Raw genomic sequence first — 14,449 nt, forward strand, 5'->3', positions numbered from 1 at the left:
ACTAGTTTTCCATAGAGATGGGTAATATCAGGAAGGCTAGGAGGGGAAATCTAACAATTCCACAGATACTAATTTCTCTAACGCGTCTTTGCTTTCTTGGGGATTTCCCAACATCAAATGATGGTTAAATCAGAAACAAGCCAGCCAGTGGTGGCCCACACCTTTAATCTCCATGCTTGGAGGCAGAGACAGGTGGGTCTCTCAGTTTGAGGCCAGCCTTGTCTACAGAGTGAGTTCCAGGTTAGCCAGGGCTACACAGAAAAAAACCCTGTCTTAAAAAACCATAAACAAACAAATACCACAGCAAAAAGAAAAATGGGCTTGGGCTGAGTTCCAGCCAAGGGAAAGGGAGGGCACTTGAGACATCAATCCACTAGCCACCTCCCAGACCCAATAGAGATCTTCTCATTTAGGGCTCTAACTTTTTCTGTCCCGTTCAGTATCTAAGACTTAGGGCTGATTTGAGTCTAATCTGTTTTATTCGTTCATCACTACAGTTTTTTATCTTTATGTCTTACTGATTTTTTTCACACGTGGGGCCTGGTAGACTTCTCAGTGAGTTAGTACCTTCCTTCATACATCAGGGCTGAGTTTGGACCTCTGCCGCCCCCACAGAGAGTCAAAGTTGGGTGCCCGCACGATGTCTCGATGACAAAGTTGTTCCATATCAAGCCCAAAACTTTGAGTTCAAGCTCCAGAACCCACAGAGTAAGGAGAGAACTGACCCCCTCTGAGCTCTACATGGCACTGTGGTATATACACACACACACACACACACACACACACACACACACTTACCACATACACATATGTACCACACCACACACACATTACACACATATACACACACCACATATACCACATATACACATATGCACACACCACACACACACTTACCACGTACACATACTCACATACACACATACTACACACATACAACACACACTTATCACATATACATATACTCATATACACACATACACATGCACACAACACTGCACACACATACACACTATGTGCACATTACACACACCCATATACACACATACACACATACACCACATGCACACACACCACATACATACACACATGGTAAGGGGGGCACTGTAAATAAATGATGGAAAAAGAAAACATCCAAATGTGGCCATGCTCAAAAACAGGCAGGTCTCAGGGACTCACCAGCCTACCAGTTAACAGAAACAGCAAAGTCTATGTTCAGTGAAAGACCCTGTTTCAAAAAGTATGGTTGGGAGACATGGAGGATGGTACCTGTTCACCTACACAGTCACGGCGTCATCTTGTTCTCCCTTACAAAGTCAGGCACGTGGATGTTTAAGAAAGGTTAGTAATCTACGTTTTCCTTCATGCCTCAGACTTAACCCATCAGCTTTACTGAGGCTAATGTAGATAAAGGCCAGGTTTCTGTTCAGACCCTTTGGCACATTTTGAATGTGAAGTTGATTCCACTGTCACCGTAGACAGCTATTGTAGGCTGGGTTGCTGGAGAGGGAAATTTCTATCAGTCACCTCACTTTTACTTCCTCACAAACACTTCAGGAAATGGAACTCAGAAACATATCTTATTGTGCTAAAGTAAAAATAGAACATTATTTTAAGTGCCTTTTTAAAGACCACAGCATTTTTCTACTTTTTCTTCCTCTACACCTTAAAAAGTCTGCATCAGTCAGTAGGATGCACTGGACAGTGCAGTAGGCAATAAAACGTGGCTCAGGCCCCAAACCCAGCCCACACTGGCTTTATACAGAAATTATTATCAGAACATATGTATAGTCATTCACTTACATTTTGTGGGTAGCTCAAGTCACACTCCAACCATAGAATAGAGGTGTTAACAGAGATCACACGGCCCACAAAACTTCAAATAATGACCTTCCATCTTTTTACAAAATGAATCTGCTGGGCAAATATTCAGGACATTTTCCTATGTAAACTCAGGCTCCTGTTTTCCAAGGAGTTTTTGTGTATTTGTTTGTTTGTTTTTTTCTTGCTTGTGAATGAGACAAAGAGCTCCTTCCCTTGTGTTTTCTTCCTCTGTCCCTCTCTGGCTCCTTCTTCATTGCTTCTTCTTCTTCTTCTTTTTTTTTTTTCATTCCCTTATTGAAAAAATAAACCGCAGAGACTGGTGGTCATTTTAACCGCTAGGAGAAGAGAGGTGACCCAGGGACTGAGAGAGATACTCATTTCCTTTATGAGGGACCGAGGCTCCTCTCTACTTCCTTTTATCCTTCCTCTCTCTCTCCTTCCCATCCTCCTCTCTCCTTCTTTTCCTCCTCTCTCTCCCCTTCCTCCTCTCTCTCTCCTTCCTGTCCTCCTCTCTCTCCTTCCCTTTCTCCTCTCTCTCTCCTTCCTGTCCTCCTCTCTCTCTTTCCCGTCCTCCTCTCTCTCTCTCCTTCCTGTCCTCCCCTCTCTCTCCTTCCTGTCCTCCCTTCTCTCTCCTTCCTGTCCTTCCCTCTCTCTCCTTCCTGTCCTCCTCTCTCTCTTTCCTGTCCTCCTCTCTCTCTCCTTCCTGTCCTCCTCTCTCTCTCCTTCCCGTCCTCCTCTCTACTTCCTATCCTCCATCCTCTCTCTCTTCTTTCCATCCTCTATCATCGTCCTGAGAAACGGGTTTTGTTCTACGAAGCTCTGCTGCAGACCTTCCACCACTCACTCTTTCACAATTGCTGGACACTGGTCCTGAAGGAGAGCATGCTGAAATGCCCCCTTCCACCAGGCCATCCTTTCTGTGACTCCTTGCCTGGTCCCTGTAGTCCACTTCAACCAGCTTCCGTCAGCTCTCAGTCACCTGTCACACGGCTGCCGAGAAAACTTTCCAGGAGAAAACTTTCACTGTGTTCCTCTCCCACAGAGAGTTTTATTATTCCATAACTTCCCATCCATTGAACAATGAATCTCAAATTTTGATGGAACCCGAGTTGTTACCTTGCGCATCTCTAAAGCTTTAACTCCTTCCCCTTGACCACATTGGTCATATCAAGCACCTTTGATTCCCTCGAAAGGAAGCTCAAGTACCTTGACCATCCTCCACCTCTCCCTTTCCCCTCTGGCTTTACTAATGAGAACAGCACGGACTCCCTGAGGACTCGGAACAATCATTAGGTTCTCAAAGAAGCTTTCCTGGACCTTCCCTGTGATGTCCGGGTTCTTTTTTCATCTGTCCATTTGTTTATCTCTCTGTCTACCAAATAAGAGATTTTCTATGTTGCTGGCACTTGTTAGGTCTTCGAGATAGAAATGAACAGATAGGATTATCTGCCCTCAGTTATGTGTGATATAGATGTGAACATGTCCTGTTATCATAATAAGCAAAAAAAAAAAAATACCCAGGAAGGATAGTTACCAAAGATGTCAAAGCTAACTCCCAATTGCCCTTTGAAGAGACATAAATAAATAGCTTCTGAGAGATGGGGGTATGGGGGAGAGCACATGCCACTTGGTGCATGGTTCACTGGGTTAACCCTTTCATGTGCTCTACCCCCATGCACCAAATGGCCACTACCCAGGGGATCTTCACAGTTGCATCTCTGAGTCCTTCGTGATGTCATCAGACCTTCTGCTGATGGAAATACAGAGGCAGCCTGTACTCTGCCGTTTGTTCTGTCCCACACAGCCAGGCAGGCACGCTGTGGCGAAATGACAAATTATTTTTAGTTTCACTGTTGGGTAACACTGAGATATATTGACACCGTTCTCAGCTAGCTGGTTATCCACATTCCGGGAGCCTTCAAGATTTCTAACTGCTCCACTTATTTTCTAGGCAGCACGAGGGGACTTTCATTTTGCTAGAAGGGTTTCTCTGTGTAGCCTTGACTGTCCTGGAACATGCTCTGTAGACCAGGCTGACCTTGAACTCATAGAAGTTTGCCTGTGTGTGCTGCCACTGCCTAGCTAAGAGGGGACTTATTGGATGATGCTAAGGCTTGTGGTTTTCCAGTTACAGCAGTAATCTCATCAAATAATAGCTTTATGTGTATCTGGAAGAACAGCTGTAGCTAAGCGACCTGAGAAGGACCCTTAAGAGGATTTAGGGTACAGCTGCCACTGGGAGCTTCCAACGGTCCCATAGCTTTTATCCCTCAGGTGGCCTCCAGAGTAAAGCAGCATGCTCTATTGGACCTGGATAACACTTTGTTTTGAAACCTTCCTTGGTTTTAGCCTTTGTATCATATGTCCTGGGGCATTCATACTAATGGAACCCGTATCTTTTCATAAGCCCAGGAATATATAAACGACCTTCCCAGCTGTTCTCTACTTCTTTGTTAGCATTTCCTTCAAGGACAGGGAGTAGAAGCAAGGGACTCAACATAAAGGTGTAGAGAGGGACTGTGAATGGTGATGCTTGGATTTCTAACGCAGGGAATATTCAAAGGCCTATAGTGGAGTGGGGAAAGCTCCTTAGAGCACAGGTGAGGGACACGTACAGACATGGGGAACAGCAGGCTTTCAGGAAGTTATCTTATTATTGCCATATTAGGACTCTTTGGGTATCAAACAGAACCCAAAGCAAGCTAACTTAAGCAGAAAGAGGAGATTAATTATAGAAGACTCGAGGTGTCTTAGAATGTAGGGGCAGGAATATAGTTGAAGGGTCACCAACTGAAGGGACAACTGGGAGCCACTAGAAACCATGGGTCCTCCATGATGAGCCCTTGCTTCTCTTGCCATTTGTGTTTCACATGCGCACACGCACACACACACACACACACACACACACACACACACACACACATTCCATTTATTTATTAAAAATTTAAAACAGAGTGGTCTAAGAATTTGAGATTCTCAATTTGTACAAACAAAAGTTCAGAAGTTTCAAATCCCTGAGAAATTAAATTTTGAAATAGTCCAGTTTGAGTCTGTTTTACTCAAAAAAAGGAAGGAAGGAAGGAAGGAAGGAAGGAAGAAAGAAAGAAAGAAAGAAAGAAAGAAAGAAAGAAAGAAAGAAGAAGAAAAAAAGAAAAGACTGTTCAGCTAAGCCTGGCGATGTAAGCTTGTAATATAAACTACACTAAAGACTGAGGCAGCCCTGGGTGGCATTGATGCAGGCAAACCAGCTGAGGAGATGACATCATGACTGACAATCTTCAGTTCCCAGGCAACTTCCCATGGGCAGAGGCAGTGACAGCCTGTCAGGGTGTATTTCTTTGCCCGATGGCTTGTGTGTGTTCTGAGACGCCAATTTGAAGGTGGACCTCAATTTCAGGATCTAATGAAGATGGAACTGTAGCTCTTCGTTTCATTTCGGTTTGACAGGAGGTCTGCCTTCTATCTTCATAGCAGCTACCTCTTTAGCAACTTCTCAGAGATATCAAGGCATGTCTGCCTGGAATAGATTTTATTGCTGATGTTTTGTTTTGTTTTGTTTTGTATTTTCAGAGCTGATAGTTGTGGTCCGGTGGCCATTATTGGGGCTGTCTAGAATCTCCCTCTCCTCACTCCCTGGTTTGAGTTTGATGAGGTTACTTGTAGGAAGCAAACTCCTGGGCTAGAGAGAGAGAGGAAGGGGTGGAGAGGGAGGGAGGGAGGGACGGAGAGACAGACAGACAGACAGACAGAGAGGGGGGATCTGAGTTTGAGCCTCAGCCCAGGTGTGACAGTGTGCTCTTGTAATTTTAGTATGGAGGAGAGGAGAAGGCCCCTGGAATTTCCTGGTCAGCCACCCTAGCTAATCAGAGAGCTCCAGACCAATAAGAAACCCATTAATCAAACAAAGGAGGAGCTAAAGAGGAGCCTTAGCCTTTGCAACTAAGAATGCGTGTTGCTCTTATAGAGGATCAGAGTTCGGTTCCCAGCACCCATGTCAGGCAACCCACAACTACCTGTGACTCCAGCTCTTGGAATTTGACACCTTCTTTTGGCCCTTTTGGGTATCCACACTCATGTGGCATACACACATATCCATAAATTCGTTTTAAAAAGTGATGACATTCTTTCTTCTGTAAAGTTATTTTTTTGTCCTAGAGACATCTCAGTTGACAAGTCACAAGTATAGTGTGAAGGGCTTTTATTTTCCTACTATTTGGAATAAGTTAAGAAAAGGGCTTACCACCTACAGATGCGTTAATGTCTACTTCCTACTACTAAGGACATTCCTCTCCATGATCGTAATATAATGGTCAGAGTCAATAGTGACACACATTTCCATTCTTGAGACCTCTATCTAAATATTAAAAATTACCCCAACAATAATTTCTTTAGCAAAAGGACCTGGCTGAAAATCCTGTCTTGCACTTAGCTGTCCTATGTGACACAGCTACTCTTGTGACCTTAACACATTTTTAAGATTGTGGTCCACTTATTTTATGCAAGTCTGGGCTTGTCTGACATTTCTTTCCTTTCACTGCGTGGGCCCTGGGGAATCAAACTCAGGTTGTGAGGCTTGGTGACAAGGACATTTACCCACTGAACTATTTTGCTGTCTCCCTTATCTGATATTTTGGTCTGATTGAACTCCACTTAGAAAACCTTGGCCATACAGAGTGTTTCTTTGTTGCCCTTCCCACCCCCCAGTGACACTTGATTTTGAGTTGTCACTAGTGACATTAACTTTGATTGCTATCTAAGGTGGCATCCTCATGGTTTCTCCATGAGGAGTCATTTTTTTTCCTTTGTAGTTCTTTAGTATCTTGGAACTTGGGAGAAGTAGCTCAAGACTGTATAGCTTGTTTCTTCCTCATAAAACATCCTGGTTTTTTTGTTGTTTTGTTTTTGTTTGATTTTAGTGTGTTTAATTATGTTGCTGTGGTCTCGGGATATACCCATTAATCAATGGTTTATAATCCTTATTAATTTATTACTTTATTTTACATGTACATGTATTTTGCCTGCGTGTATTTCTGTACACCATGTGTGTGCCTGGCACTCAAGGAGGGGAGAGAGGACACAGATCCCCTATAAGGAGCGAAGTGGGGTCTGGGAATTGAACCCAGGTCCGCAGGAAAAACAGCCATGTTTTAACCACTCAACCATTTATCTCCCCAGCTCCTGTAATCTATTATTTTGCTCTTAAATTAGCACAAGCTAAAGGCTGGTTGCTGTGTCCTTTGGGTGTGACTCCCTCATTCCTTTGAGCATTTGCCTAGTTTGGAGCAAAAGCAGGTTCTTCTCATTTCTTTCTCAGCCCTGGTTCCTTAGAGAATGGTACTTAAGAACCAAGATCTGGATGTGCAATATGATTGTTGCTCCCAGGTCCTCTCCCTGGACAAAGCTATAAAATGAATGTATGTGTTCACATACAAACATGCACATATATTCACACACACTTTGAGTCTGTTTTTTTTTCTCTTTGTCTGTATGTGTGTGAGTTTATAACCATGCATTTATACCTAAACCACCAAGTCCTATTCTATACCATGGGGTTCAGTATCATTTTTTTGTTTTGTTTTATTTTGTTTTGTTTTTTTAATTTCCACAATTATAACTCCCTTTACTGGCAATGAGACACCATCTCCCTTCATCCTTGTCTGACTCCTCCCTGTAGGGAGCCGAGGTTCCACTCCACGCCTCCCCTTCTCCACAGATGTCTTCCACATCCTTCGTGTCTTTCTTGATCATATTTTTCTTTCTCTTGTGTTCTTGATCATATATAGAATATTTATAATAGCTTTTTTGGCAGCATCCCTATCCACTAACTCTATGGACCATACCAGTCATAAGTCTCTTTGTTCCAATTAGTTTATCTCTTCCCTAAACTAAAAACCCTTTTCTTGCTTATTTGCTATTGGCACTATTTCATGAACACGAGACACTGTGAAGTTGCCTGTAACTCTAGTTCCAAATAATGCAATGCCCTCTTGTTGCCTCAGGGGAGTTTGTAAGAATGCACCACTGTCAGTTGAATGAAATATCTGCTCATTAAGGTTGCATTTGAGAACTCCTTTAGCACTTGCCTGAGCCTCTTCCACACATCAGCACTGATAACATACTGATAACACAGTGACGAGTTAGACCGATAGGTTCCTGCCCTGGCACAGCATAGTTCTTGAAGGGTTAGAAAATATTAAACAACCAAAATCAGTCTCAGAAGGATAATCATGCCAGGGAGGGGTGTGGCTTCTGTGCTGAGAAAAGTGCCCCACTTGGACAGAAAAGGATAAAGAAAGCCAGTTTGGAGGAAGGGATCAATGAGTGCCCTATCAGGAGTCAGGTTTCTGTTGATTTCTGGAAGAAAAACATGAGGCCAACTGAAGAGGGTGTGTGGAAAGATGTTCTTTAGAATCTTATGTACAAAACTATAAGGCAAAGAGGACTCTGGGACTTTCAAAATTAAAAGGGAAAGATATGGGGACATGAAATTGGAGAGGAGCGAGTTCTGAACATTCAGGGCCTACAGCTTAATATATTATGGTTTTATTTCCTCAAGGTACAGTGGGCAAGAACTGATGGTTTCAAATGAGGAGTTACATAAGTCAATCTGGAAGTTTAAACTGCTGTTATAGTCACAGTACAGGTGACAGCACCTGTGACCATTTCAAAAGCAAGGGGTCATCCAGCTTCCTTTCACATTTGGTGTCCTTGACCCAACTGGCTGTCTGCTGAAGATTTCGGTCCCTGTCTCAGAATGATGCCTTTAAATTACAAAGGAAACTACTTACATTGAAGTGCAGTGTATCAGAATATGTTTATAAGACACTTCAGATAAGAGCATGGCTCTAAAAAATGTTTTCAAAAACCTATATAGTATATACTACGGTTATAGATATGTTCCTTTATTTACAGTGCCTAATACCACTCCCTGAACTATAAAATGTGTAGATGTTGTGATATGAGGATGACTGTAATGTGATTGCAAATATCTGGTTCTATTGGCTGACTTACTCCCCTGCACATCTCATGAAAAGAGATGATGAATTTCCATTTGATGTTAGTGAAAATAAAGGAACAATTTTTATCATCAAACTTCATGGACCACTCTTTAAATTCTATCCTCGGGCCCACTGGTGATCCCAACTAATCACTTTTCATCTAAGCGGTTACTTCAGTTGTCCCGGAAAGGATAGAGCTTCAAACTATGGAGCTGAATGGGGATGACGGCAAGGGATCTAAGTGTAGGCTATTTTTGGACTGTACTAAGGTTCAGAGAGAATATTTATGGAACAACCAGGCCTGTGAATATAAAAGAACTTGTGTGCAAAGTGTTATAAAGTATAACCCCAAAGCGTGAGGTCTAGGCAGAACATCACATAATTTACTGTAAGGTAAGGGACATGTGTGACAGTCTATGTAGAGATTAAGTTGGAAACATGAACATTCACATTTGGCTGCTTCTGGGCTGATACCTAAGCCAAGCACTTGCTCAGTGAAACCTAGAATCCACACGCCCACTTTGAGGACAGTGATGGGCGTCATGGCACACATCTAGAATCCCAGTGCCTAAGAGATAGGAGGATCCAGAGTTTCACACCAGCCTGAGCTACGTAGCAGGGGCCGGGGCAGCTCAGGAAGATCCTGTCTCAACAAACAGCTGAACAAAGCATGGGGGTATTAATAACTTACAGACTCCTACTACTAGTCTACAGATTAACTACGGCTCCTGCGTGAAGTAGTTTACACGATTTGGACACAGATACCAGCAACGATTGCAGCGGTTAGCGAGATGCTGATGTTGTGTTGGGTCGTCCTCCATAAGAGACTGTAATTTTGTGAGGAATATATTTTCTGTGTAATAAAAAGCACTTTGAGGATTAGAGAGCTGATTTGATGGCTAAGAGCACTAGCTGCTCTTCCAGAAGACCAGGGTTGGGTTCCCAGCACCCATGTGGCAGCTCCCAGAGGATGCGGTGCCCTCCTCTCACCTCCTGGAGCACTGCACACACGGGGTGCACAGACATGCACACAGACACTCACACATGTAACATGGAAATGAAATCTCAAGTAAAGAATGCTTTAGGAATTTCATGCCGTGTGTTTGTGTGTGAGCATCGTAGATGAATAGGTGTGGACGGTGCCGGATCTCTTCCTAAGAAATGTGGGTTAATTTTGCTGTTTTACCATCTCCAGTGCTTAGCAGTTATGCCCCTGTTTCACATTCACGCCTATTGTTCAAATAAGTAAAAGTCATAGAAAAAAAAAATGGTTGCGATTTCTCGTCAAAGTCTGACGTTTGCCCTCAATGGCTAGAACAGTCTATTTCCTTTCATTTCGTCATCATCAAGTTTAGGAAAGATGCATAAAGAATTAGTTTCCATCTTCGGAACCAGCTGGGCATTTGAGCAGTTTGCAGGCAGGCAGCCGCAGCCTAATGGCCAAACATCAGCATCCGAGTTCTTCTACAACACGCTTTCCTGCCTGCCTGTGAACAGGAATCTGCCGGTCCTCAGGATTTCATCTACAGAAGGCAGATGATGATTTTCACGGGTGCTTTGTCACAGAGATAGAAAGAAAAAGATGCTCAATGGAACATGTCTAACATTCATGTCAGAATGTGACTTTGTTTCATAATAAGGGGGAAGCAAGTTAGTATAAGGTCACACTTAGTAGGGCAGACCCTAACACAATGACCGTCGTATCTGAACACCAAAGAGATGAATGCCATGTAAAGGGTCAACATTGGGGTGCTCTGTGTTCGAGGCATGGAACACTGAAGGTCATCACCAACCACTAGGTGCTGAGTGTCATGGAGCAGATTCTCGCTCAGAGGGTTGGGACCAACCCTACTGACACCTTCATTTCAAACATCAAATTTCTAATACTGTGAGAGAATGTACGGGTGCTGTGTTGAGCCATCTGGTTGGTAATGCTGCATCAAGTCAGCCATGGGAAACTTATATCAGTGTTGGTATCCAAATCAAGGTAAGCTGGGCTTCCCAGAAGTAATTGTTCCCATATTTTTGGCACTTTCCACTTCTACTACAGAGCAAGAGAAATTTTAACTTGATGTCAAGAACAAAGCAGGCTTATGGTTATAGAGCTACTGTGAGATTTTCCCCCAATCAGAGCAGCTGCCACTCCGCACCATGTCATTGTCATCAGAAATCTTCGCCTATGGGGCAGTGTCTGTTTAGGATATTGTTTCTGTCTGGCCTGTGGCAAAGAGAACAGAGAAATAAAAGCTGAGCATTTATTGACTGGGAATATAAAACTGATTTCTTTGTCCAACCTGTTAACAGGTCATTCATTGATTCTTCTGCCCCAAAGTAATTAGTATTAATTCAGCTCACGTCTCATTGGCCAGAACAAATCACTTGTGATATAAGCTAGCCTGCCATCACTGTGGAGATACATGGAGCCCACCTGTAGTGAGGAGCGTGGTATGTTTTTAGTCACAGTATAATCTGCCTGAGTCTTAGAGAAGCTTATACTTGCAGTGGTCACCATGAGAGACTTTCACACTGTACAGTGGTGGTGTTTTCATAACTTTGGGAGTGACCTTCCGCACAAGCATACCGTGTCATATAAGAATCTAATGACTGACGTCATGTTTCTGATTCTAAATGGCATCCTTCTGGGGAATCACCTACCTCATCGACAGAAGTCAGCTTATCTCTCAAAATTAAATTTAGCTCCTCGAGTAACAAAAACGCGCAGAGGAAAGCATCACACACAACTCCTCACAAGGAGCTGGCAATGGGCACCGCATTGTCTCATCTCCCAAAACAGCGAAGTCCCTCTAATGGGCGCCTCCTTGGTTGGAGTCACATGGTGCTACTGTAATGTGTATGTTCTATACTACATGATATGTCTCTGTGTGTGTGTGTGTCTGTCTGTCTGTGTGTGTGTGTGTGTGTGTGTGTGTGTGTGTGTGTGTGTGCGCGCGCGCGCACGCGGAGATATACCTCCTGGTTGAAAAGGGAAACCAGCCTGGCTGTAGGCATCCTTAGGAGGATTCCGGAAGAAGGGGCGTGGCTATAGAGAAATAGCAGTGGCTCTCTAGGTTCAGAGCATCCTTTTTGTGGGATTGAATCTTTCCTGGGTTATGTCACTTGTATAATCCTGCCACCAGTGCTGGGACTCGGGTGCAGCAACTAAGGTATACAAAAGTATAAGGAATTAGGCTGGCTCTAACCCGATTCCCGAGTTGAGCGGCTCTTCTGAGTGGCTGAGTGGTGGTGTTTGGGTCCGTGCCTGTCTGTCCTCTCAGATGTTTCTGCCTTCCCTTGCAGGTGTCCAAGGCAGCTGCAGACTTGATGGCCTACTGTGAGGCACATGCCAAGGAAGACCCCCTGCTGACCCCAGTCCCGGCCTCAGAAAACCCCTTTCGGGAGAAGAAATTCTTCTGTGCCATCCTTTAAGTCTCTGAGAGGAGGCTGAAGAGCGTCGGGGCTCCCGGGACATTGATGTAGAATTCCTTGCAAAGTGGGCGCCTTTCTTGTCCGCAGCATTTAAAGAGAGGAAGGAGATCCATCCTGGACACTCCGGGCTGTGCATGTTTAAAGAACTGTCCCCCTATGAGAATGAAAGCTGATTCCATGTCCCAACTTTAGAGATCCGACCCTGCAGACCGGCCTGGAGGAGGGCAATGTATAAAAAACGAGATTGGTGTCACTTCTTTTCCGCTGTCCCTCTAAGACCTTACATTTCTGCTTCATATTTATAAACGAAATAAACATTAAAGCCGGTGTTCTGAGCTGAGATGTGACCGACATTCTGGGAATGAGAATTGTCTTTCAAAAACCCTCTGATAAGATGTCGCCCTATGTAGCCACAGTCCAGTTTAATGGCTTCCATGTTCAGTCTTTTGTGCCTTTTTCTTTTCCTTCCCTTTCTCTTTCTCTACCCCTCTCTATTAGAGGGCCGTGGGGATAAGACTGGGTTTGTGTGTTAGACTCAATTCCAAGGAGAAGTAAACAGTTGAGAAATGTTTAGAGATGTTTAGAAAGATGTTCCCCATGGGATTTCTTCTTGGGGATAACAATAAGAAAACACACACACATACACACACACCACAATGCCGGCTCTCTGTGTTCTCTTACCACTATTCTTAATATTTGTATATGATAGTTTGACTCTGCGAGTAAAAGTAAACCATGTGTTGTGACCGGTGCTTTCATATCTCTGTGATAGTTTTTGAGTAATATTGCATGAACATGTTCCCCCTTTGCATCCATTCAGAAGTTCCATTGTTCAGCTGGAAAGCTAAGAAGAGAACTGAGAGAAAAAGAGGCCAGAGAGGGAAAAGAATCCTCTGTATTTGGATAGTAGAGATCACTTCAGCGCCTTAGCCATGCCTGAAATACCTCCTAGTGTCGTATAAGTACCACTTGACAGATTTCCCCGATTCACAGCATCTGGGCTTACCCAGGGTCCAGAGCAGCACAGTCACCCCACTCTGGTGACCAGGCAGGGATTCACGATGTCTTGGGAAGGCACTGTCAGAATATAAAATCAGCACGTTCCCACTCTCCAGGAACTGAGGAAAGCCTAGGCAAAGGAATATTTTCCACGTTCATAGCTCAAAACACCAGAAGAAATAAACCCACAGCTCCAAGGGACGTGGCCACCCTCAGAATGCTTGTTGTTTGAGAGACAAAGTCCCCGAATTGTGCTCTGAGCAACCCTCACAGTTGGCTCTTCTTCCCGCTGACGTGGGCCCTCAATTTTCACTCCCCCAAAATTTCAAAGCATTCACTGCTTTTTTTCTCCCCCGTTTGTCAGAGCCTCTCTACCCTATTTACGGCCTCCTTTGGCTAGTGCTGTCTTCCCACAATAAGACAGTGGGAGAGTTTTTTCCACTACAGTTATATCCCCCATCAAGATCAGAAGGCCTTGCCTGCCTTCATCTGTCATCTACCCAGTCCATGAGAGCCTCTTACACATCTTTTTGTTTTCAAATCCTAAAAGACCACTAAATCCAAGCAAAATGTATTTTCTCCTCTTGCCATTCTCTTCCTCATGTTTTAAAAGTTGGCGGTACTTCTAAAGGAAAGAGGTTTAAAAAGACCTCCTATGGCAAGGAAGCATTTTTGAAATAGATTTGGTAAGATATTTTTCTTAGCTCTTTTATGGGTTTTCAGCTAAAGAAGTTATCTATGTCTAGTTAAAGTTTATGCCTGGGGTGGGAGAGAAGAGGATACTGGAACAATTATCAATGTACAAATGCGATTCTGTAACCTGAAACTTCTGTTCAGGAGGGTCTTGGGGATTTGTTATAGTTGGTAGGATGCTCATGAGTATTTAATGGTAAAAACAAAACAAATAGACCCCCCCCCCAAAAAAGCCCACTCTCAATCTTTACAGGACTGCACTATAATTCGATTAAGAATACTGTAGAATCAGTTAAAAGTATCACATTTAAAGTGTTCACATGTCAACATCTGTGACTGGGGTACTTACTCTGCTGGTTGGGGGGTACACTAGGAGGAATCGGGACTTCTGTTCAAATTTAGATCTCTGAAGCAATTAAAACAGAAACATAATCTTTAGGGTGCCCCTTATACAGGTCTAACAATTAAAAATTGAAGATTTGCAAATTACTTGTGAGCATGCTCACAGA

At 43.6% G+C, this 14,449-nt stretch overlaps 1 protein-coding gene across 1 annotated transcript in view; it reads left to right on the plus strand.

Moving 5' to 3' along the window:
- The window catches only part of GNG2 (G protein subunit gamma 2), a 91,001-nt gene extending 77,465 nt beyond the window's left edge, over window positions 1-13,536 (plus strand). Inside the window, exon 4 of the mRNA XM_080926878.1 lies at window positions 12,120-13,536. Within this exon, the coding sequence (XP_080783004.1) occupies window positions 12,120-12,248 (129 nt within the window). The 3' untranslated portion in view covers window positions 12,249-13,536. The remainder of the gene's footprint in view (window positions 1-12,119) is intronic.
- The last annotated feature ends 913 nt before the right edge of the window (window positions 13,537-14,449 follow it).

This window comes from Micromys minutus (assembly GCF_963924665.1).
Source record: "Micromys minutus genome assembly, chromosome: 12".
Taxonomy (NCBI): domain Eukaryota; kingdom Metazoa; phylum Chordata; class Mammalia; order Rodentia; family Muridae; genus Micromys; species Micromys minutus.